The sequence below is a fragment of the Myotis daubentonii genome, chromosome 2 (genome assembly GCF_963259705.1).
Source record: "Myotis daubentonii chromosome 2, mMyoDau2.1, whole genome shotgun sequence".
Classification (NCBI taxonomy): domain Eukaryota; kingdom Metazoa; phylum Chordata; class Mammalia; order Chiroptera; family Vespertilionidae; genus Myotis; species Myotis daubentonii.
This window is the reverse complement of record NC_081841.1, coordinates 197,884,057-197,910,686: the sequence shown is the minus strand read 5'-3', so window position 1 is coordinate 197,910,686 and position 26,630 is coordinate 197,884,057. Positions and strand designations below refer to the sequence as shown.

The 26,630-nt window shown below is 38.6% G+C and overlaps 1 protein-coding gene across 1 annotated transcript in view; it reads right to left on the bottom strand.

Moving 5' to 3' along the window:
* The window catches only part of LOC132226786 (disintegrin and metalloproteinase domain-containing protein 18-like), an 89,241-nt gene that overhangs the window by 32,958 nt on the left and 29,653 nt on the right, over positions 1-26,630 (bottom strand). The window contains exons 8-15 of the mRNA XM_059681220.1: positions 25,566-25,637; positions 25,205-25,371; positions 24,144-24,225; positions 21,443-21,579; positions 18,933-19,116; positions 9,886-9,981; positions 7,556-7,754; positions 3,804-3,909 (exon numbers count right to left, since the gene is read on the bottom strand). Of these exons, the coding sequence (XP_059537203.1) occupies positions 3,804-3,909; positions 7,556-7,754; positions 9,886-9,981; positions 18,933-19,116; positions 21,443-21,579; positions 24,144-24,225; positions 25,205-25,371; positions 25,566-25,637 (1,043 nt within the window). The remainder of the gene's footprint in view (positions 1-3,803; positions 3,910-7,555; positions 7,755-9,885; positions 9,982-18,932; positions 19,117-21,442; positions 21,580-24,143; positions 24,226-25,204; positions 25,372-25,565; positions 25,638-26,630) is intronic.

The window sequence follows — 26,630 nt, the reverse complement described above, 5'->3', positions numbered from 1 at the left end:
TTAGAGCAGATAAATTATGCTATTGAATTCCAGTCTTTTCTAGTGATTTTATTTCAGGAAAAGTCATGTACTATCATCAGCTCAGATGAAGTCCAGATAAGTCATACTTGCTAAATTTTATGGTACCTTCCACCTTTCTTTTTCCTTCTTTCATAGGTAATCTTAGGCCCCAGACAGTGGACATGCCCCTGATCACCCAGGAGAGAGAACTGTGGCTGGTTTACCACCATCTCCTGTCTTTGTTGGCATCCATTGTAGTGTAGCAGATATGCCTGATGACTGGTGTTCTGTGTTGTTATCTAATACAGGTATGGCTGATTATTCCTTGTCTTTCAGAGATTATACAGGGCCTCCTCATGAGATTTCCCCTCATCAGCACTCACTTTATGATTCCAGACCTTCTCCTTCAATCCATTATTGTTCTTGTGCCAAGGTATTTGGAAAATTTTGCATTCTCTACATGCCATACTTAATATATAGTAAATTTATGTGGTGACAGGTGAACGCTATCTTAGTCCCATCCAGCTAGCCACCTTCTCCAGACATTTATAATCTTCAAAAATCTCCACAAAGGAACCATGTTGTTTTTAACCACATTGAGTATGGTTCCTACCTAAGAATTCAACAATTTTTCCTTACTATGTCTTGGAGGTTAAAAGAAAGTCCTGCTTCTCCTTGGCTCACTTGACCTTATCTGAGTGTTTTTATATTCTGTTCTCTTCTCTTAGTTTTTGAATTGGGTTCTGTCTCTATTTTTAAGCCACGTTTTGGTATAACTGATCTCTAAAAAGCTGTATACCACTTGATGAGTTTGGGGTCAAGTACATACTGTGAAGCCATCAGTACCATCAGGGACATAAACATATCAATCACTTTCTAAAGTCTCCTCCACCCTCTGTATTATAACAATTATTATTTTTGTTGTAAGAACATTCAACATAAGATCTACCTGCATAGTAAATTTTAAGTAGAGAATACCATCGTTTTAGCCACAGAAACTATGTTTATAGTAGACCTCTATAACATATTTGCTACTAATTTTTCCCAGCTTTATTGAGGTACTAGAGGCCCGATGCATGAAATTCATGCAAGGGGCCCAGCCCCCTCAGTCCCGGTTCTTTCAGAAGGTGGTCTGGAGGATTGTTTGGCTCTCCGGTCTAATTAGCATATTATGCTCTTATTATTATAAATAGTTGACAAAATTATAAGATAGTTATTGAAGTGTAGAAAGTGATGATTTGATATGGGTATACATTGTGAAAGAATAGCACACATCTAGTTAATTAACACATTCATCACTTTACATTTTATCCTGTGTGTGTGTGTGTGTGTGTGTGTGTGTGTGTGTGAGAGAGAGAGAGAGAGAGAGAGAGAGAGAGAACATTTTTCTATTCTCTTAGCAAATTTCTAATATATAACATACAGTGTTGTCAATTATAGTCACAATGTTGTACATTAGATCATCAGACCTTATTCATCATATAGCTGGAAATTTGCATCATTTTACCAACCTCTTTCTATTTCCCTTTGGCAACCACTTTTCTATTCTCTGTTTCTATGCATTTGACTTATTGTTTTTAAGATTCCACATGTAAGTGATACTAACCGGTATTTGTCTTTCTCTGTTTGGCTATTTCACTAAGAATACTGCTCTCAGTTTCATCTATGTTGCCACAAATCACATGATTTTCTTCTTTTTACAAGCTGAGTAATATTCCGTTAGAAAGGTACCAATATTTTTTTATCCACTCATCCATTAATGGACACTTAGATTGTTTTCATACCGTGGTTACTGTGAATAAAGCTGCAATAAAATATCTTCAAAATACTTATTTCATTTTCTTTTGGTATATAGTTAGAAGTGGAAATGCTGAATCAATTGCTGTTAGTTTCATTTCAATTTTCTCAGCAAACTTTTTTTGCTATACCAGTTTACATTTCCATAAGCAGTATACAAGGATTCTCTTTTCTCTACATTCTTGCTAGTATTTGTTATCTAATGTCTTTTTTATAATATCCATTCTAACAAATGTGAACTGATACCTCATTTGTGGTTGATCTGCATTTTCCAGATGATTTGTTGAGCACCTTTTTTCTCTTCAAAGTGTCTACTTAAAAATATGATTGTCTTATGTGTGTTGTCTTGCTGATCTTAAGATCCTCTTGTTTTGAACCCTTAAAATTTTAATTTTAATGTGTCTTGATGTGGGTGACTTTGAATTCCTCTTATTTGGTTTCTCTAGTATTCCTGGGAATTATTATCCCCAGGTTAGGAATGTTAATGCTTTTAGTAATGATTTCTTTAATAAGCTTTCTGTCCTGTTCTCTTTCTTCTTCTGGTACCCTTATAATGAGTATTGTGCTCTTATTGATGGTGTCCTATAAGTTCCTTAGCTATCTTCACTCTTCACCTTTCTTTCTTCTTTCTTTCCTTTCCTTTCCTTCTCTTCTCTTCTCTTCTCTTCTCTTCTCTTCTCTTCTCTTCTCTTCTCTTCTCTTCTCTTCTCTCTCTCTCTTTTCTTTTCTTTTCTTTTCTTTTCTTTTCTTTTCTTTTCTTTTCTTTTCTTTTCTCTTCCTCCCTCCCTTCCTTCCTTCCTTCCTTCCTTCCTTCCTTCCTTCCTTCCTTCCTTCCTTCCTTCCTTCCTTCCTTCCTTCCTTTCTTTCTTTCTTTCTTTCTTTCTTTCTTTCTTTCTTTCTTTCTTTCTTTCTTTCTTTCTTTCTTTCTTTCTTTCTTTCTTCTTTCTCTCCTTCCCCACTTCCTCCTTTTCTTCTTTCTCTTTCTTCCTTTCCTCTTGTCTCCTCTCACTTTCTCTCCTTCTCTCTCTCTCTCTCTCTCTCTCTCTCTCTCTCTCTCTCTCTTTCTCTCCCTGATTGTTTGAATTTTACTCTTCTGAGTCCTATTTCATTAACCCCTTCTTCTGCTTGATCAAGTCTTCTGTTGAACCTCTTTATTGATTACTATATGCCCAATGCATGAATTAGTGCATAGGTGGGGTCTAGCCAGCCCGCCCTGATGGGGGCAATTGGGGCTGGGCTGGCCAGGGAGAGGGGCCATGGGTGGTTGTCTGGCTGGCCTCACCCCCAATCAGGGTGGTGGGGCAATCTGGGGTGGGGCTGGGTGCCCACTGCAGTGCACATCATAGTGACTGGTTATTCCATCATTCCGGTTACTTGGCTTTTATATATAAAGATTTCATTTTAGTTATTACATTACTCAGCTTGGTCATCCTCTAGTCTGTTACTAATTTTGTGATTCTTTTATTTTTAATGCTCCTATGAAATTCAGAAAGTGTTGTTGTGGGGTAGGCACTTTCTTTATTGGATTTCATAATTCCTTTTATTCTATAGCTTATTCCAGAACTACATATTCAGCTATTCATAGGTACTGTCATATTTTATATATCAGTATTGTGAAAACAAACAAGCTATTGTTCACGTAATCATGTGTTTTGAGTCAAAGCACTTGCTTTATGATCACTATCATGCATTGACTTAATAAAAATTCCATTTTAATTCTCAACATGTAGCATCAATTCCTGTTTTTTGTTTGTTTTTGTTTTTGGCAGTTGGTATCCACTTCCTTCTTCTGATAAAAAGCTTCAGCTTTCCTTTAATCTAGATTCATTAATTGAACAGTATCAGGGGAAAAATAAGGGGAATAGAAAACTGAATTATATAGAAGGAAAATACATATAATGTTATTTCAAAATATTCTCCTGCCATATGGTTTACTGTCCATTATTATTTGTGTCTCTTGACAGGCAATTCAGAATTTTATGAAACAATCATTTTTATATACATACTTTGGTTCACAAGGTAATGGTTGTGAATTTTTAAAACCACAGTTTCCAAGTCGACCACGAAAAGAATTAATTTCTTCAAAACAGGCAAATGGAGCACCTTCAGCACCTTAAAATGCAAACACATTGGTTATTATTTTTAATCCAATTAAAAATTTTGTCAATAAAAAGCTAATGAATTGCTTATTGAATAATCAAAATATCATGATCTTGATTATACTTCCCCCCCTATATTTACCTTGTCAATTGTTTTACCTAATAGAAAGCAAAAAGATTATATCTACTGCAGTAAATTATATTGTTGTTAAAAACAAATTGCTTTGCTTCCCTGTGGTCATGCATACTTCTTTGTCCAAAGGGTGTCAGACTTGACAATTTCTCTGCTTAATGAAATGAGAGATTTGAAACATGTCACTTATGAGCAAAAACCTGTGGCACAGCACCATACAATCGAAAGGGAATGTCCAACTCCCAGATTTTCCCCAAGAAACAAAGAATTTGTACTTCTTCCATTGTCATAGTACATACAAGATGCAGCTTGTCTTCTACTTTATAGGGGATGTCAAATCATGCCTCTGACACCTGGGCTCCTGAAAATTTTACTTATATGACTGTTCCTGAATATTTCCAGGGTTAACTTACTGCTCTTTGTAGCACATGTCTTAGACCACCCACATTCTAGTTATACTTTGCTTATTTAGCAAGATTAGTACAAAATCGTTGTTGCACTGGATCAATGTGATACTTTCTGGGATGTCCAAATGTCTTCAATTACATTATGGCTGAATAAACACTGCCCTGGAGCAAAACTCAAAATTAATACCATTACCTATTGCAAGCAAACTTTTTCTAATTCTCTTTTCAAATAGGCATAGATAAGAATATATTTACAAAGTCAATGACTATCCTAATACCACATATCTAAGGCCATGCTAATCTGCTCTAGCATAGATAGCACATCTGGCACAGTGGATACAATCACTTAATCTACCACTTTACTGCATTTTTAGTAGGTTACTATTATCTTTCAAGGACTATCTGGTTTATGCAGGGATCAGATTGAGTAATTAAATGTATATATAAAATAGCCAATCAACTTTGCATCCTTTAGATCTTTGAAGGTAACACTAATTTCTGAAAAAGGACAGTTACAGAGGCTTTCTCCTATAAAATTCTAGGACTGAGAAGTAATTACCAAATTAATTAAACGGAAACTTGCTAAGAACTCTATTCCTTGTCCCCTATAAGTCCTCACTATCACAGAGAGACCATGATGACACTGAGTTTCTGGGTATCCACATTAATTCAGACTTTTTGTCCACCAGTTTCCAAAATGTTTGGGTATTTCTCTTTCCCCATTGAACAGATAAGCCAATTTAATATTTGTAGGTCATTTGTGGATACACTAGGGACATTGTTAACATGAATATTGTCTAAGGGGTTGTAGAGTTTTCCTCTGGGGCCCTCAACCTCCTTTAAGTCAATGAGTTTTGGTTCTGAAAATCTTCTTAGCTTTAGAATTTGCACATAAGATTATGACATTAATTAAAGTAACTCTCTTCAGTCTCCTAATCATCTAACTTTTATTTCCTTTGATGCTACAAACTGGATATTATTGTTGGTGGCCCACAGAACACATAGAATAGAAATCATATTCTATGAAGTATCTTTCTGACTATCTATAGACCAGCTATATGTCTGCTATTCTGTTCTTTCTTGTTATTAAAATAACTAGAGGCTTGGTGCATGAAATTTGTGCGCTTGGGGGTGGGGAGGCCCTCAGCCCGGCCTGCACCCTCTCGCAATCCAGTAGCCCTCGGGGGATGACTGACTGCTGGCTTAAGCCTGTTCCCCCAGGGGAGTGGGCTGAAGCCGGCAGTTGGACATTCTTAGTGCTGCTGTTGAGGTGGGAGAGGCTCCTGCCAGCCATAACCCCGGCTTCTGGCTGAGGGGTGCTCCCCCTGTGGGAGCCCAATGACCACCAGGGGACAGCTCCTGCATTGAGTGTCTGCCCCCTGGTGGTCAGTGTGCATCATAGCGACTGGTCATTCAGCAGTTTGGTCGATTTGCATATTAGCCTTGTATTATATAGGATTTTATCTATCTTATTTCTAGCAGTCAAACACTACTATCTGGCCTTGTGTTGTTGTTGTTTTAATTTATTTTTATTGATTTCAGAAAGAGGAAGGACAGGGAAAGATAATTAGAAACATCAATGATGAGAGAGAATCATTGATCGGCTGCCTTCTGCATGACCCCCTACTGGGAATCAAGCCTGCAACCTGGGTATGTGCCCTGACTGGGAATCAAACTGGTGAACTCCTGGTTCATAGGTTGACACTCAACCACTGAGCCATGCCTGCCAGGCTGTTTTTAAAAATCTTGTAATACATACTGATGTCAGTCATCCTCTTGGGGTGGTTGACTAACCCCATGTGTAGCTTTGGAGCATAAGTAGCATGTTAGTGTGTGAACTGGGCCTCATTTGTGCCTGATTGGGCCAAAATGTCTAGGCCTGGATATGTGTTTCTCTGGGAAGGTGGGTGAGGTGTGTCTGTGCAGTTGAGACAATTCTGAAGGATTAAGCAGACAGCTGAAGACTAATGACAACTGGAAGTATTTTCCTTGTCCACTACACCTTATTTTTCTTTTAGCATTCTTTTTTATTTAAACTCTAAACGACGCTTAGTGAAAGAATTTTTATATTGTTTTGTGTTTACATATTCACTGTCTTCATCATAAGCTCCATGAGTACATTAACCATGTGACTATGTTCCTCTTGTTGAAAATTACCAACTCTCTGCACATACACATTCAGTATATATATTTTTAGTGGAAAAATATGATTAATTAAACGTCTATAATTCCTTTAAAGGTATAAATTAACTTAAAGCAAAATTTAAATTAAACTATTTGTTAATTCATATAGCATATATTAGACTGATTTAGAACAACCTTCTATCATATAGTTTTTGGTAAAATAAGAACAAGAAACAATGCTGACCAGAGGAAAAGGAAAGTGGGGGAATGTGAAAGGGGAAAAAAAGGAAGGAATGGAAAGAGACTTGACTTTGGGTAGTGAACACACAATGCAGTATATAGATGGTGTTTTATTGAGTTGTACACTTAAAATCTGTATAGTTTTATTAACCAAGTTACTCCACTAAACGTAATTTAAAAAAGAAAGAAAAATGCTTGCTCTAGATAGGAACCAAATAAACGAATAAAATAGGAATGAACTGCATCACAAGATCAAAATTTTGACCTATTTGGGTAAGTTTTGTGGAGAGATCAGAGCATATATAGGCGGAGTAAACACACATGAAAGGCTAAATCGTACCTAAACATCTTTATTTTAATTAGAACTAAAAGTATGTCAAATGTCAACTAACTTATTTCTGGGTTGAATATTTATTTATTTGTTAGAATAAAAGTATGCCCTTATTATAGTAAAAATTCAGGATTTACTGACTTGCCATTCTAAGCTCCATGTAAATTAGGAGTTGTAAACACAATTTTTACCCTGGTAGTTAATAACCAAATACAAAAATCAAACCGTGAGAAAAAATAGTACAGTACTATCCTGGGAAAACCTCAAACATTTCTACAGAAAATAACCTTCTTTAATTCAAATTTAGGTTTTACTGAGATTGTGATTCAGATTTTTCCACTTCTTGAGTTATGTGACATGTATTTTATCTTATAGAGGGATCCAATTTTGAAGTAAAATATATATATACAAGAAAGAGCAGCACCTTTTCCAAATATGTTGGCACACTGATGATCAGTAGTTTGGCATCGTCCCTTATAGCAAAACGCAGTTCCCAAACCGCACACGTGGCCATTCCATGCGTAAGTGTCGGGAACACAATCACTGTAAGTTCCATTGCAGTACTCTGTAAAATCACACTCCTGATCGGCACTCTTTCTACATGGAGTGCCTGCTACTGATATCTAGGAGAAAACCGAAAAAGAATATCATGATCTGTAAATGACTATCTTCAATTATTTACTGGAGAGTTTTATCAGATTAAATATGCCTGATCAATGATACTTGAGGGAGTCACAGAGTTAGGTAACCAAGGCAGTTAGTTCTCAGAAGGAAAGAGTAGGTACAGTACCAGTGTTCATTATGAAGACTGTCTCAAAAGAATACTTTGCAAACTGCTTTGTGTTCTACTTTGAGAGGTAATGGCAGAAAATTAATATTTACTAGGTGTTTTGTCACCAAAAAAGGATTTATTTGGGAAAGAGAATGGATTGCAACCCAGCACCTGCAGACATGACAAGCCAGGTGCACACACTTTACCCAGTAAGACAAATTGGAGAGGTATTTATCCAAAGGAAGAGGAAGTTAAGGGAAAGTTAAAGCCATAGAGCTTTATAATGAGCATAGAGCTCTTTCTAGAGAGTTTGTTCTCACATAGTCTTGAGAATATGTACAAGACGTCAATAGCCTTAGCTCCTAACATAGAAACTCCGGACTGATTATATTTTCTTTTTTAAATTTTTAAATGTTTTAAAATATTTATTTGTGAAAGTATTATAGATATACTCTTTTTCCCCCATTGACCTTGTCTAGCTTGCCCCTGTCCCTGCCCCAGGCCTTCACCAACCCATTGTCTGTGTCCATGGGTTATGCATATTATATACACTATTCAGCAACAAAAGAGCAGTGAACTGATAAACACCGCAATGTGATTGAATCTCTAATGTTTTATATGAAGATGCCTAATGACAACGTTTACACATATTATATGATTAATTTATGTTATATTCTTGCAAAATCAAAATTAGAGGTGTGGAAAACAGATCTGTAGTTATAAGATTTCATTATAATAGTTTCATTATTGCCAACAGTTCTATGGGTGAAGGTATGGATTAACTGCAAACGGACACAGGGATTTTTGGAAAGTGATATTGAAATCTCCCATCCCTTGATTGTGGTGCTGGTTACAAGACTGAATATGTTTACAATAATAACTTAGAAATATTCACTAAAATAACTTTTCTTTAAGACATTGTATCTTAATTTAAAACATGGGTAAAAATAGATGAAATATTTATGATACAATTTATCAGAATTGGAATTATAAAACATTTTTCATTATGGCACTTTTTTATTCAAACATATATCTTGAAATATCATATTAGTGAATGTATATTTAGCTTGCACTTATTAACTCTTGTACATATAAAGTAATTTATGTAACCATTCCAATACTAATAAATATTAAATTTGCCTTTATGAGTTGCTATTGTCAACAGTCCTGTAATTAATATTTTCCCCTCAGCTTTCCATACATGTGTATGATTTTAGAATAGATACATAAATAAAAGACATAATGATGGTAATCACTTAATTTGATAACTTATACTCTATTCAAAGATATGAAAATATTCATAAAGAAATTATAGAAATTCAAAATTCCATGAACAATATCCAAAAATATCTGTTCCCACTCCTTAGCCAATATCTGACATTGCTAAATTTAAGATTGCTATTTGCATGTCTGCTTTATGATACGGCATTATTATTTTTATTTAGGTTTACCTTAGTTTCTGAAAAAGAGCAATGTACACATTAAACAATTGTATTTACATTGTTGTAAATTGCCTGGGCCCTCTATTTGCCTCTCTCTCTCTCTCTCTCTCTCTCTTTCTGTGTGTGTGTGTGATTTGCCTTTTAGTGATCAATATGTGAGCATTCTTTTCATATTCTCTATGCTACAAACTTGTCTGCTATTCATGTTAAAATTTTTCACAATTAATAATTTACTATTTATTTGACTTTATAATTTTCTTGATTTGAGTTTTTGGCATAGTGATGTATATAATTATTCTACTCTTTGTATGATTAATTTAGAAGATGGTAAACTGTGTTTTCAACACAAGAGAATAATCAGTACCAATCTGAGATGCCTTCTTTATTTCACAGAAGTTTTATTTACATGCTTGTGGTTATTTATGCATTATTTGTTCCACTGAATTAATTTGACATTCTTTCATCAATTCTACATTAATTCAATAACATAGCTTGCTATTATCACATTCAATTCCCTTTTAATAAATATTGGAAACTTACCTGACATTCTGGTGTACAGCATAGTCCAGAACCACATTTTACTGAGCCTTTTAGTTTACATGTGTTATAATCACAGCACTTCTTAAACTGACATTCCTAAAATCTCAGAAGAAAAAAATATTATTCTAGTTCAGCCATTTAACAGCTCTTTTTTCTTAATCTCAACTTCTATTTAAAACTCTTCCGTGTTCAATTTTTCAATTATGCACTATATTCTAACCAAGAATATCCAAAGGCATATCCAACTATAAGAACTAAATAAATAACATCTAAAACAACAATTGATCAGTGATATTAGTAAAATGTTTGATAGTTAAGTATTTATAATCTACACTAATAAAAGACAAACAAGCAAATTGACCATACCTTCACTATGCCTTAAGCCACACCCACCAGCCAATCGGAGTGACTATATGCAAATTAACTCAACCAAGATGGCGACCCTCAGCCACGGAACTGGAGCAAGCATGAGGCTTGGTTGCCCCATTGATGGAGAAAACCAAGTTTCCCAGCTGCCGTGGTGGCTCTGAGCTCCATTCAAAGCAACAAAGTTTCAATTATAGAAGGTAAATAAATCCCAGAATAAAAAAAAGAAAGAAAAAAAAGGAGAGAATGGGAGCTTCTGTCACTGGGGGGGGGGGGGGGGGGAGGGAGGTGACTTGGCCAGCCTGAAAATGGCCCTCAGCCCCTCACCCAGACTGGCCAGACACCCCAGTGGGGACCCCCCACCCTAAAGGGGGTTTGGCCAGGCTGAAAACAGCCATCAGCCCCTCACCCAGGCTGGCCAGGCACCCCAGCGGGACCCCCACCCTGATCCAGGACACCCTTCAGGGCAACCAGCAGGCCCCCACCCAAGCACCAGGCTTCTATCCTATATAGTAAAAGGGTAATATGCAAACTGACCATAACAGCAGAACGACTGGGAATGACTGGTCACTATGACACACACTGACCACCAGGGGGCAGACGCTCAATGCAGGAGCTGCCCTCTGGTGGTCAGTGAGTTCCAGAGGGGGAACTCTGCTCAACCACAAGCCAGGCTGATGGCTGCCAGTACAGCGGTGGTGGTGGGAGCCTCTCCCACCTCCTCAGCAGCACTAAGGATGTGTGACTGCAGCTTAGGCCTGCTCCCCGCTGGCAAGTGGACATCCCCCAAGGGCCTCCAGGCTGCCAGAGGGATGTCTGACTGCCAGCTTGGGCCCGATCCCCCAAGGAGAGGGCCTAAGGCAGCAGGTGGACATCCTCTGAGGGGTCCCAGACTGCAAGAGGGCATAGGCCAGGCTGAGGGACCCCCCACCTCCCGAGTACACAAATTTTTGTGCACCGGGCCTTTAGTTATTAATAAATTGGTAAGTAACTAAGTTGGTAATTAATTTAACTGCCAACATGGAAATATATCTTTGGGGAGAAAAAGGGTAAGTTTTCAAAAGAACACTTTCCCCTATTGCCTTTTTAGTAATTTGTTTACTAAAATTTCCCTTTGTGAATAAAATTAGTAGAGGTAGACAATATATATAATAAAAATATATTTAGTATATTAACCCTGTGTTATTTTTTACTATAATGAAATAAATAAAACAGGAAATGTCAATACATGTATATTTTTACTAGGTAAAATGGCAGTCAATTGTCATTGAAATTAGATAATTACAATGATGTTAAAAAACTATTTTTCCATGTAAATGCATTTATTTATAAAATTTTGAAGCATTATTATGATCTAAACACTTTTTTATAATTTACTATTTGTTAGAATATTAATATGTTGGCAGCACATTTTAGATGTCTTTACTTATTTCATCATTAAGTATAAAATCTCAGGACAGTAATTTGATTTTGTCTTTTTAAACTTAAAACCATATAAATGTTTTAAAACTTATTTGTTATTATAGTCAACAGACATTATCATAACTGTTTTAGTCATACAACATAGTGATTTGACATATACCATCATATGTGATCACCATAATAAATCTAGTAATTTTCTATCACCATACATGATTGTTACAATATGGACTATTTTTCCTATCTACATCCCCATGTTATTTTGGGGGAATAGAGATAGTTAAAAAAAGTTTAATAGTATGTAAACAAGTTGTAGTCAGTTATTTTTGTAGGTCAACAGAAAGTGAAGTGCCGGAAACCATCCATTGTCTTCACTAGCTGAGTTTAGACAGAGACCCCCCAAAAGCTAGTAACCTTTGAAATTCTAGCAAAGGTCAGAACTGTGCACCACCCAGTTAATCTAGATAAAGATAGCTGAAGCAACCTCCCTACCTTTAATCATGTAAACTGCCTAAGGGTGATGTTATGACCTAATCTGTGTGTCATTGAAACCTCCTTAACCTAGGACTACCCCAAACAAACCACCTTACCTTCGGGCTACCCCAGACAGACCTCCTTACCCTAAGGCTACCCCGACCTCAATAAAAGATCGGAGCGGCCTGAGCTTAGGTGGAAGTCCTTCGGGACTTGCCCGCCTGGTCCCCCAATATTGCAAAATTATCTCGTGTCTTTTTCTCTCATTTGTTGTGCGGCTCCTCTTTCAGATACCGAACCCTACTCCACACAGAACGTGGAGGGAGTCATACTCGACAGTGAAGTAACTTATGGGGAGTAATCATGGAAAAACTTTATTATATTTAAGTAGAGGGGGATTGTTAAATATTATACATTAATGATATTAAAGTAGACAAAATATATAGTCCTATATGTTGAAAATAGCATGCTTTGAAAATTTGGTTGATGGAACTATAGTAGTCTGGATATCTATATTTAGAAGTGAGCAAATAGAGAATTGAAAATATAGGAACATTGTGAATGAATAAGACAGAAATATTATAATGTTTTGACATTCTTGCAAACCACAAGAGTTAGAAAAATGTGAACCAAATTCAGGAAAAGTTTGTAGAGAAAAAAGAGAGTGAGGTCATATGAGTTAGACATTAAATTGTGTAGAAAAATGAATTTATTTAGCTTATATATTTAAAATCTCTCTCCTGGGATAATCAGGAAGAATGTGTGCAAACCAGGTTTCCATGACTAATCTTTGCAATTGAAGAGGTGTGGGAAAGTGATATCTAATTTGTCCCCATTTTCATATCTTAGTTCTATGTTGAATATATAATACTAGAGGCTCAGTGCACAAAAATGGTGCACTCGGGGAGGGGGCTCCCTCAACCCAGCCTGTGCCCTCTTGCAGTCTGGGACCCCTCAGGGGATGACCACCTGCTGGCTTAGGCCCACTCCCCGGGGGTTTGGGCCTAAGCTGGCAGTCAGACATCCCTCTGGCAGCCTGGGAGCCCTCTGGGGATGTCCACTTGCCAGCGTGGATCAGGCCTAAGCTGCAGTCTTGTCGGGAGCCATGGCACAAGCAACTCCATCTTAGAAACTAGAAGTCTCTAGTTCCCAGTTGCTAGAAACTAAACGTTAGAAGTCTCTAGGTTCCCAGTTGCTAGAAACTAAAAGTTCCAGTTCCCAGTTGCTAGAAGCCACGCGTGTCCTGTAGCTAACAATAAAGAATAACTGTCACACACCATTTGTCACATCACAAGCAAATAGCTGCCACTTGCTGATAGGCTATTACTATAAGCTTTGCTACCCACCCCTGCTACCCACCCCCATCCCTGGAACAATATATATTCTGCTGCTGTAAGATAAAAATGTTGAGGCTTGATCAGATTCTTGTCTTGCCTCCATTCTCTCGTGTCCCTTGTTTGTCTCATTCTCCTAGGGTGTCTCTTTGTTCCCCTGTTGTTGTCCCGCGGGTCGGGACACTCTGGCGCCCAACGTGCGGCTTGGGGGACCCCCTGCGAGAACGGCTGCTTGGAAGCGCCTGGCCAGGCACCCCTTTGAGTCGCCGCGCAGTATTGACTCGCGAGTGAAGACTCAGCATTCAGATCGCCACGGTTTCACCTGACCGTGAGACGGATCGTTGGAGAGGTAAGCAGCCGAACCTTGTCAAACAAGATTTTCAAAATACCTCTTGAGAGCTTTCACCCTTTTTGGCACCCTCTTTGACTGGCCTTTTTAGTTTTCTTTGATCTCCCTCCAGTCCACTAATAAGCGTTTCACCTCGCCGTTCGGGGAAGAATGAAAGGTACCCGAAGCCGGCAGTGAAAACTCTGAATCACTCGGAAAAGTAATTTTTCTCTGGCCCAACCTGTGTCTCCCTCTCTGGCAAACTCTGAGCTCGCTACGTCTTAGTGGTCGATATCCTGGTATGGGGGTTATACATCCCGACCTATGACACGTGAGCAGAGGCCGTAAGGTAAAAGGAGAGCGGTTACATAAGGATCACCAGAGATTTATAAAATTCCGAGCTGACCTGGCACGGGGTTTATACGTCCCAGAGGCTTACGTGGAGGAGGAAATCTTGAGAACGACCCAGCCAAAATAATGGGCAACTCATTGAACTCTCATGAGGTATTTCTAGGTGGGCTCAAGGAGTCCCTCAGGACACGGGGAGTAAGGGTTAAGAAAAAAGATCTTAGGCGATTCTTCTCCTTTATTCATGAAACTTGTCCATGGTTTCCCCTAGAGGGCACTATTGATCATAAACGATGGAAAAGAGTAGGCGATGCTCTTCAAGATTTTTATCAAACCTTTGGCCCTGAAAAAATCCCTGTCTCCACCTTCTCATATTGGAATCTTATTCAAGATATCCTTAAGGTCCACCATAAAGACCCTGACATCCAAGATGTTATAAAAACAGCAGAAACAGCCCTTAGAGATAGTTCCTGGCCACCATCTGCCTGCCCTTCAATATCTGTTGATATCCCTGAGAAACCCACGCGTGCTGAAACTTCCCCTAAAGCAGGATGTGGTGGAAAGAAAAAGGGAGCACATGGCCATCTAATATGGACGCCCCCTCCCCAGTATTCTAATTTAAAGTCTCCTTCTTGTAATTGAAAAGTTTTACAAAATTTAAAAAATGCGTCTGGGATTTCTGTTCACGTGTAAAGAGAAAACCTGGCCCGGTAAAAAACCAGCCCTTTATTAATTAAAAAGGCTAGCCAAGCCTTTCTGATGGAGAAAGGGGCTGCTTCCCTCCTGTAGCAAATTCTTAAAGATTGTGGTCAATTTACATCTGATTGGTCCAGGGTAGGCTAAACCTGTTCTTCCAGGGAAAACAGCCCCCCCCCCCCCCCCCCCCCCCCCGCTTCCTCCCCCAGGCCAATTTTGAAACTTCCCACCGGCAAGCAAGGGGCAGAAAACAATAGCTACAAGCTTGTTTCTGGACCTTCGCCAGAGGAAAAAATTATGGTCGTTTTAAAATCAAAGTCCAGGCCTGCCTTGCCAGGCTCAAGTGTGACTTTCCAAAGCTGTTGTGAAATTTAAGAACTTGGAGTTTATACCTAGATATCTTGAAATGACATAATACTAAATTAAATGAAATCTAAATATGCCTCATACAAAATCTAGAGGACAGTATTAAATCTGTTGGTTGATTATGTCTTGCATTTTTAAAGTTTAGTCTTAATGTTACTGATTGAGGTTTCCTCTGAAATAATTAGAATTCAAAATATGTTGCTTATTGCTCTGATAAAAAGAGGACTAATTTTGTGATCTCAACTGAAATTTTCAATGCAAAAACCAGTTTAAATTTAATTGATACCTCTTAATAATTATAAGAAGTATATAATTTTTAAATTATATATATATTTGATGGTCTCTCAAGTTAGATTTCAAAACTATAACCAAAAAATGACTTTGGGACATTTCATGGGCCCTGAAATGTTTTCAAAAGTCTATTCTCTTAAAAAAAATTTTTAATAAAGCCAATTTAATATACTTAAAATCACATAAAAAGCTTTATTAAATAAAAAATTAATAAATATATATTTTAAGTTTTTGCCTCTAAGAAAGGGCAAAACAAGTTATTTTATTTAAAATTTCTTAAAATATAGCAATAAATTTTAAGATATAATTTAAAATAACAAAAGCTCTTTACTACTACATTTTAAATTAGGCTAAAGATAGACAGTATTTACACCTCGTAAATCAGACATAAAACTTTGCTAAATTTACTAATTTTATTAATAAAGATACCTACCATAAGAAGCCAGTATCTTTATAAGCAATTAAATCCTAGTAAAATAAATTCTTCACTCATATTACTAGAATCCCCTATATTCCCCAAGGACAAAGCATAGTTAAAAGGGCACATCGTTCCCTGAAAAATCAGATCTAAAAAAAAACAAAGAAGGGGGAGCTAGGGGGTCTGTACTCTCCTCACCAAATATTACAACATTCACTATTTACTTTAAATTTTTTAAATCTGGACGCGCAGGGTTTGTCTGCTGCAGATCGACAATGGACCATGGGAGCCCATCGGGCTGCCTTAGTAAAATAGAAAGATCCTAACAGTATGGAGTTGCTAACTTGGGGAAGAGGGTATACTTGTGCTTAAGTTCCAGATGCAGACCCCAGTGACCGAGTTTGCAATCGGAGCTCTGAGGAAGAGGCAGAACACGCTCCAGTGGAGGCGTCCTTGGCAGACCCTTCAGACGGAGATGGCCCCTCCTCACCTGGGTCTCTTTGAAGAGGCTGGATGCGGAAGCTCAAAGCATTCACTCAGGACTCTTGCCAGTAACTTTGGCTGAGGTTCAGTGGACTCATATGATTAATCCACCAACCTTCACTCTGCAGACTTGGACTAAACCTGTTCCTCCTCCTTACCTTTTGCTTATTGATATTATTCATATTAACCCATTGGGATCTATTGTGCATAGGGATCAAGGGTTTGAGATCACCTGTTCAGGTTGTAACTTTACTAACTGTATCTCCACTGAGGTGGGACCATTTGATGTTATGCTCTTGCACCAACCTGCCTTTGTAATACCTGTGAATGTGACTGGGAAGTGGTATCAGCATACAGGGCTGGAAGTTCTGAAGCAGTTGCATGGACTTTTAGACAGGCCTAAGAGATTTCCCCCTTGTCAGCTTTTTCCTATTCCTAACCTTTGGCCCCTGGGCCTTTAGAAAATTAACAAACTTTATAAAACAACAAGTTGATAGCATTCTGGCCAAACCTATTCAGGTACACTACCACCGTCTAGCCATGTTAGACCGTGAACGTAATTATAATGACTGCCAAAACTCCCTCCCTGCGGGGACAGCATAAAGCCAGAGGGATGCTTGCCTACTCCCCATAGTAGGAGAAAGGCATGGGCACCGACCTGGGTGCACGGCAAAGCACTGCAAGGGAAGGTCACAAAAAAAAAAATTTCTTCGACCTCCTCTGGATTTCCCTGTGAGCACACCTGGTTTGCATAGAGGTTGGTATCCATACATAACTATCGGCTCTGCCTCTCCTCCCCAAAAGATACCAAGAGCCATTGGCGGTGGGATCCCACAATCCCATGGGAGGAACCAGGTCCCTACTCCCCCAGTCGGTTAAAGCCCACCCCTAATTAAAGAAAAAGGGAGGAAATGTCGGGAGCCATGGCACAAGCAACTCCATCTTAGAAACTAGAAGTCTCTAGTTCCCAGTTGCTAGAAACTAAACGTTAGAAGTCTCTAGGCTCCCAGTTGCTAGAAACTAAAAGTTCCAGTTCCCAGTTGCTAGAAGCCATGCGTGTCCTGTAGCTAACAATAAAGAATAACTGTCACACACCATTTGTCACATCACAAGCAAATAGCTGCCACTTGCTGATAGGCTATTACTATAAGCTTTGCTACCCACCCCTGCTACCCACCCCCATCCCTGGAACAATATATATTCTGCTGCTGTAAGATAAAAATGTTGAGGCTTGATCAGATTCTTGTCTTGCCTCCATTCTCTCATGTCCCTTGTTTGTCTCATTCTCCTAGGGTGTCTCTTCGTTCCCCCGTTGTTGTCCCGCGGGTCGGGACACAGTCTGACATCCTTAGTGCTGCTGAGGAGGTGGGAGAGGCTCCAACCACCAAAGCTGTACTGGCAGCCGTCAGCCTGGCTTGTCGCTGAGCAGAGCTCCACCTGTGGGAGCGCACTGACCACCAGGGGGCAGCTCCTGCATTGAGCATCTGCCCACTGGTGGTCAGTGTGTGTCATAGTGACCAGTCATTCCCAGTCGTTCTGCTGTTAGGGTCAGTTTACATATTACCCTTCTATTATATAGGATAGAGGCCTGGTGCATGGTTGGAGGCTGGCTGGTTTGCCCTGAAGGGTGTCCTGGATCAGGGTGGGGGTCCCTTTGGGGTGTCTGGCCACCCTGAGTGAGGGGCTGATGGGTATTCGCAGGCTGGTCACACCCCCTTCATGGTGGGGGTCTTCACTGGGGTTCCTGGCCAGCCTGGGTGAGGGGCTGATGGCTGTTTGCAGGCTGGTCAGGCCCCCCACCCCAGTGGGGAACCTCACTCCATGGAGGTTTGGCCAGCCTGTGTGAGGGGCTGATGGCTGTTTTCAGGCTGGCCACACTCTCTTTAAGGTGGGGGGGGGTCCCCGCTTGGGTGCCTGGTCAGTCTGGGTGAGGGGCTGAGGGCTGTTTTCAGGCTGGCCAAGCCCGCCCAGCGACAGAAGCTCCCATTCTCTCCTTTTTTTTTCTTTTTGTTTTTTAATTCTGGGATTTATGTACCTTCTATAATTGAAACTTTGTAGCCTTGAGAGGAGCTCAGAGCCAGCCAGGGTGGGCGGAATGGAAGCTTGGCTTCCTCCATCGCCAGGGGCAACCCAAGCCTCCTGCTCGCTCCAACTCTGTGGCCACAGCTGGCTGAAAGCAGGTATCTGGGGTTTATTTATCTTCTATAATTGAAACTTTCTTGCTTTGATTGGAGCTCAGAGCCGGCCGTGGCAGACGGGAAGCTTAGCTTCCTCCATCATTGGGGCAACCAAGCCTCCTATTTGCTCCAGCTCCGTGGTTGCTGGTTGCTATCTTGGGTTAATTTGCATATAGTCACTCTGATTGTCTGGTTGGCGTGGCTTAAGGCATAGTGAAGGTATGGTCAATTTGCATGTTTGTCTTTTATTAGTGTAGATATTTTCATATATAATCCCATATATACCAAGATAATCACTTATTAGAAACACAAGAAATTGTGCTCCAATTTCAATCTTTGTTACTCACCTCTTCACTTCCACAGTCACATTCTTCATTAAGTTCCAAAATCCCATTACCACACACTGATTGGTTTTTATATAATGGTTGCAAATTTGGAAATTTTTGAAGACATTTAGCATCAAATATTGAAACAAGATATCTATAGTCATGCATGCTACAGTTGCTAAAAATCTTTACACCATTGGAACCCCTAAAATGAAATTACTCAGGTTAATAAAACCACATCTAAACAATACTCCACATATAATAACATGCATTGCAAGATAGCGCAAATGAAAAACTTGTACCGTAACAGAGATTAAAGTCAACCAAGATTAAATTTTAACTTATCATTGCTTGTCTTTAACATTGTAAAATTACATAAAAGATGTATCATCCCAAGAAAAAAATACGGTATAATAGTTAAATCTATCTATTATCTATCTATCTGTCCATACCTACATACGTCATTTACGTTTCTCTCCACCAGATATGCTCTTCTCTTGTATACACAAAACTTCCTCCCTTATTTCAGTCAGAGGTTTGCTCAAATGTTAGTTTCTAAAGAGGTCTTTCTTAACAACATCATCTAAAACTAGTGACCCTGTGCACAGATTCATGCACATTGAAAGGAAATTAATTAGAAGGTGGCCAGCAGGGCAGGTCTGGGCAAGAAGGGCCAGACACACCCTGGAGCAAACCTCCCGTGGCTTCTCCCCGGCATCTGTGGAGCAAGTGAGGTCCCTCCAGCAGGTGGGGTCCTTGGCCTGGCCTGGGGGGATTGGGATGAAACCAGCTCTCCAACAACCCCTGAGGGGTCCCAGAATTGCTGTTGTACAGGATGTGAAATGCAAATGCAAGTGTGCAGTAAACCAGATTCAGGCCAACAGTGCCTCAGCAATAACATAACCCATGGCTGAAGGTGGAATCGCATGGCCCTGAAAGGAATTGGCTCGCTCCTCTCTGGTTTCAGAGTATGTCACCCAAGAACCGCTGTTGCCAAGTCACTGCTGGTAGGCAGCTCCTGAGTTGAGCTTCTGCCCCCTGGTGGTCAGTGTGCATCATAGCGACTAGTGGGATGGGGGAGGGATACTTAGCATATTAGCCTTTTATATATATAGACTAGAGGCCCGGTGCACAAAAATTTGTGCACTTGAGGGGGTCCCTCAGCCCGGCCTGTGCCCTCTCATAGTCTGGGGCCCCTCGGGGGATGACGACCTGCTGGTTTAGGCCTGCTCCTCTGGGGATTGGGCCTAAGCTGGCAGTCAGACATCCCTCTGGCAGCCTGGGAGCCTTTGGGTGATGTCCACTTGCCAGTGGGGAGCAGTCCTAAGCTGCAGTTGGATATCCTTAGTGCTACTGAGGAGGCGGGAGAGGCTCCCACCACCACCGCTGTACTGGCCAGCCATCAGCCTGGCTTGTCGCTGAGCAGAGCTCCCCCTCTGGAACTCATTGACCATCAGGGGGCAGCTCCTGCATTGAGCATCTGCCCACTGGTGGTCAGTGTGTGTGATAGTGACCAGTCATTCCCAGTCATCCTGCTGTTAGGGTCAATTGGCATATTACCCTTTTATTATATAAGATAGAGGCTTGGTATATGGGTGGGGGCCACCTGGTTTGCACTGAAGGGTGTCCCAGATCAGGGTGGGGGTCCCGCTGGGGTGCCTGGCCAGCCTGGGTGAGGGGCTGATGGTTGTTTGCAGGCTGGCCACAGCCCCTTCAGGGTGGGGGTCCCTGCTGGGGTGCCTGGCCAGTCTGGGTGAGGGGCTGATGGCTGTTTGTAGGCTGGCCAAGCTGCCCAGTGGGGACCCTCACCCCATGAGAGTGTGGCCAGACTGGGTGAGGGGCTGAGGGCCGTTTTCACGCTGGCCACACCACCTTCAGGGTGGAGAGTCCTGCTGGGATGCCTGGCCAGTCTCGGTGAAGGGCTGATGGCTGTTTGTAGGCTGGCCCAGCCCCCCAGTGAGGATTCTTACCCCATGAGGATGTGGCCATCTTGGGTGAGGGGCTGATGGCTGCTTGCAGGCTGGCCACGGCCCCCAGCCACCCAAGATCCCAGTAGAGGCTTGCTGGAAGCAGGTATCTGGGATTTATTTATCTTCTATAATTGAAACTTTATTGCCTTGAGTCGAGGCCAGAGCCGGCCAGGGCAGGCGGGAAGCTTGGCTTCCTCCATCGCTGGGGCAACCAAGCCTCCTGCTTGCTCCAGCTCTGTGGGTTAATTTGCATATAGTTGCTCTGATTGGCTGGTGGGCATAGCTTGGGGCGTAGTGGAGGTGTTGTCAATTTGCATGTTACTCTTTTATTATATTAGATTATGTCCCCTCATACACTCTAATTCCCTTCAGTGGGATTTAGCACTTTCTGGAGTTTTGTATCACTTTGACAAATTTGTTGCTGTGATATCTGATCATGTACAGCAGACCTTTCCTATTTTTGATGTGGAGTTGAACATAAAGAATAAAACATTCATCACATCTGTAAACAACCTCACAAATATATACTGTGAAATTAATTAGGAATAAAAAATGGCTTACACTGCTTCATGGTTCATTATGCATGTAGCTCTTGGACAAGAACACTCATTGGTGTTATTATATGTTAGTCCTATTTTAAGGCCAAGTAATTGAGCTATAATAACTGAAAATCCTTCCAAAGTTATTGCATCTGTATACTATAATAAAGAATATTGAAGAGAAAACCACTTTATAAGAAGAAAACAAAAGTAGGTAATAATACATTTTATTCCTATGAAAATTTATATTTGATAACTTCTTTTCAGCATATTTTATAACACTTTATTTTGATATGTCAGTGATATGAGTATTCATACTAGTTAATTAATTATGAAACATAATATTATGTAAAACTACCAATATTCTCTGATTTAAAAACTGACATACCCAAATTCTATAGACTTACCCACTTAGAAATCTGATGCAATCAATATAAAACACATTGGGCCAACCAGCATGGCTCAGTGGTTGAGAGTAGACCTTATATAAAACACATTTATCTTTCTCATTAAAGCAATTCCTCTAATTAATGAATATTAGTTAATTCAGCATACATACCTGTCAAGTACTATGATAGAAGATACGACTATAGTTGCATTAAAAAAAAGACTGTGCTCACACCTGAATCTTATCCTATACAATAAGAGAGGAATATGCTAATTAGCCATTACGCCCTGAGGCGTAACAACCAAGCTCCTCATGACCAGATCACGGATCAGCAGGAGGGTGGGACAGCTAGGTACAGCTGGCTTCGGAGAGCTACAGGAGGGGGCAGGGCAGCAAGCTATGAGGGAGGAGGGGATGGGGGAGGGGGAGAGCTACAGGAGGGCGGGGCAGTGGGCAGAGAGCTATAGGAGGGTGGCAGTGACCTATTGGCTCACGGATTCGTGCACAGGGCTACTAGTATTATAGAAGAGGAGAAAGACAATAAACAGGAAATTCACAATAAACTTTCCAAGTATAAAGAGATAATGAGAAGTACTCTGAAGGAATAGAAGTGTTCCCATAGAGAATTTTGAGAAGAAGTATAACTATTTAGTTAAGGTAATGAGAAACATGTATATGTGGAATTGATATTTAGGCTGAGATACAAAGCTTGGAAAATGATCCAGCAATATAATGGGGGTAGGGTGTTTATATGAGAACCTATTCAAAGGTTGTAGTATAATGAATGAAGTAAAGAAATAACAGAAGTTAGCCCTATCCAATTTGGCTCAGTGGATAGAGCATCAGTCTGTGGACTGGAGGGTCCTGGGTTCAATTTTGGTGAAGGGCATGTACCACTGTTTGAGGCTCAATCCCTGGCCCTGATTAGGGCACATGCAGGAGGCAACTCACTGATGTCTCTCTCACATCGATGTTTCTCTCTCTGTCTCTCCCCCTCCCTTCAACTCTATTTAAAAATCAATGGAAAAATATCCTTGAGTGAGGATTAACAAACAAACTAACACTAAAAGGAATAACAGAAGTTAGAGATATAGGGAAAGCCATGGTAAAACGATTAGGAATGAGAAGTTATTAAAAAAGGTTGATTGCAGTGCATATTATTTTATTTTGATAAACTGATACCTTTCTCATCCCTTTAATGATTACAAGCAAAATTCTTAAAACTTCCCTAATTTTTCCACATCAATTGAAATTTATACTAACATTTTAGTAACTCATATCTAAAAGGAAAAAAGATTGTGTGTACATATGTGCCTGTATGTGAATGAAAACATGGAATATCACCTAGGAAAGTAGAAAAATGAATTAACAGGCTTCCTGTTATCCTATAAGATTTAAGCTTGAAAGAAAGAGGAAAATTTCAGTATCAGAATTTGATGGAAGGTTAAAGCCAGAACAGAACACAGATGCTCAACCAACTGAGCCACACTGACCTAGCAGCACAGTGGTTTTCTTTGGTGAGGGAGGTCCGTGGAAGGAGGCATGATTCATAGGTGTCTTCTGAAGTGTCAATAATATTTTATTTCTTGATCTCTGTGATGTTTGTACCTATGTATTAACTGTGTTATATACTATGATGACTTGTGCAATGTTCCCTCTATATGATGCACTTCAATAAAGCTTAGAAATGAACATGAAATTATGTGCCAGGAGGAAAAGTTAAAAAAATGAGAAAGAGGATTCAAGGGGTCTAGTTTATGCAAGGAACTGTTTAATTTTATTCGGTCTTATAAAACAATTTGTATTTATAATAAGTACATGTGCATTACTTGATAAAAAGAAACATTTTAAGCAAAAGTAATTGTAGTAAAGTTACGTTTCAACATGTATCTGTCCTTTAAAAAGCTGTTGAAATAGTTTTGAAATGCTACATAAAATAACAATTCAGAACAATATATAATTAATGGGTAGACATACTTGTAACAATAGTATGAAATATATATAAATGGCAAACATAAATTCATTTTTGCTATTTCCTGTATTTGAAGGAGGCATACAAGAGGTTTTCAATTTGATCAAATGATTTGTCCTCGGAAAATCTAATGAAAATGTTAGTATCACTTATGTCTACCTGGTGAATGGATATATTAATGCTTGTTAATAATATTTTCTCATGTTTGAAATCTATACTGAAATAAGCTTTCTGAGATTAAAATAATGTGCCAATAAAATAATAATATACACACAGAGAAAAAAAATCAAATTATTATACACTACTTAACTATATATATAATAAAACTTATAAAATATAATATAAAGAACAAATATTACATACCACAGCAATATCAGCATCATAGCTTTTATTGCATATCATGCCAGAAAACGTTGTTCCCATATATTTAGGATGTTTCCTGTAACTACATTATTATAACATAGATTTTTTTATTAAAATAGTTATTCAGAAAAATTTATTCATTATTTATTAAAATAAATCTTCCATAAAATTTAAAATAATTTTTCAAATATAGCTTTTTGATGTGGATAATATATATTATACAAAATGCTCAAATCAATACAAATTACAATTTACATTATTTTTTAAAATACATTTTTATTGATTTTAGAGAGGAAGGGAAAGGGAGAGAGAGATAGAAATATCAATGATGAGAATCAATGATTGGCTGCCTCCTGCTGGGGGTCTAACCCACAACCCAGGCATGTGCTCTTGGCTGGAATCAAACCTGGGACTCTTCAGTCCACAGGCCAACGCTCTATCCATCAATCCAAACCAGATAGGGCTACAGTTTATTTTAATACAAATTATCTTTCTTAACCTAACTCCTAGGCTTGAGATAATTTTATTATCTCAAGTTCTTCTCAGTCTCCCTTATTTTGTATTCATTGTTTTGATCACCAAAAGTTAAAACAAAAAGGATTTTTAATTTGTGGAAGAAAAATATCTTGCCTCTCCTAAAGATAAGCATTTTTTAAAATTATATATTACCAAAAGACAAGTTCCTCTTTGTCAAACAGTACACACCAAATGTGTTAACATATTTTCGATAATATTAAAAGAATAGTGTCACTCTTTGCATCATTAATAAGCTAGGGCTTACATGTATATATTCTGTAGTATAGTTGATATCATAAAAAATATGAAAAGAAAACTTCTCACATAAAAAGTACTTCATAATATACTTTCATGTAATTGATTTATTAAAAAATAATTTAATCATTTTCCAATTACACTATCACCTCCATTTTTACAGATGTGTTCTATTTAATGTTTTCAAAGGGACCTACGGGATGTTGAAAAAAATCAATAAATGCATTCAGTTATCAAATTAATATAATTATTTATGTATACATTTTATTAATGTAGAACATTATGCTTACATAAGTAAGAATGTTATGTCATGGGGCCGTAGGATAAGATAATCCCTTTTCCATGCCAAAAATCTTTTTGATAACTCATCAACATCCCCGATGGTAGAAATTTGGTTTTTATCTGACCACAATTCCAAGGAAGACAGTATCACGGTCAATTTGAGTTGAGTAAACATCTAGAAATAAAATGTATGTTACATTTATTCAAGTAACAAATTATTACATCAAAATTAATAAAAATAAAGAAAACATTTAGTTGGGTTATTTGTGATATGAAAGGCCTTTGAGACTTTAATTTGATACAATAGAATGGAAATTATTTTTCTTAATTTTTTCATAAAATTATAAATGTAAGAAAGTTAAAACTTACAGTGTTGACAAGGCCAATAATTTGGACAATTTTCTGTGTTACAGCCATCATTTCAGATCCCATATAATCATACTGAAAAACAATTTTTTACAGTTTCTTTAAAATGTGAGTGATAGCAACTTTTTAGATGATGATTATATCTTGATAATATCAGGAAGAAAAAAACAGAATTTTTCAAACAATTTGAAGCATACTAATATAAACAAGATAACATTTACAATAAATGAAAAGAACTAAAAACTGTACTTGGGCATTCAAAAGACATTCTCACTTGTTAAGCATTTTACTTACTTATTTATTTATTTATTTATTTACACTTGTCCCCCATCCCCTCCTTCTTTATCTAACTCCACCCATCCTCTGAACCCCTGACTTTGGCCATCACCACACTGTTGTCTGTTTCCATGGACTATGCCTATACATTCTTTGGCTAATCTCTTCACCTTCTTTCATCTGTTCTCACCACCCTCTATGTTATATATTTAAAAGACACTCTTGAAATCTCAAGAGGTACTGAAGTGACTTTACAGATTCTTACTTATTATAAAGGGATTTCTTGAGCTAGAAACTTTCTATTGACACAGATGGCATCATATTTCTGGTTGCATGTTTACTAAATAAAAAGGAGCAAATAAAGAAACATTAAAAAATAATTGAAATACTCAAATATATCTACAGGAAAAAGACAAATTATAATGATGGAAAGCAAGAATTATGTGGATTGAATGACTCAAAAAAGTTTGATAAGTAATAAAATGAAATAATGTAAAGGAAATGTGGAAAATTGTTCTCCATAAATGTTAAATTCTTGAGAAGACATATACTGCTTTTTTGGAGCTCAATGAATACATCTGGTCTTTGAAGTCATATTTGGAAAAAACTTAACATCTCCATACAAGTTGCTAATTAGACAAATACAAAATACGGAATTCTACCAAATCTGAAAAATCTGTATATTTTGCTCATTCACAATTTTCATGATTATTAAAACTGATGTACTGCTTACAAATGTTGATAAAAGAAATAATGTAAATTTAATTACATATTTCTGTTTGATGAATTAAA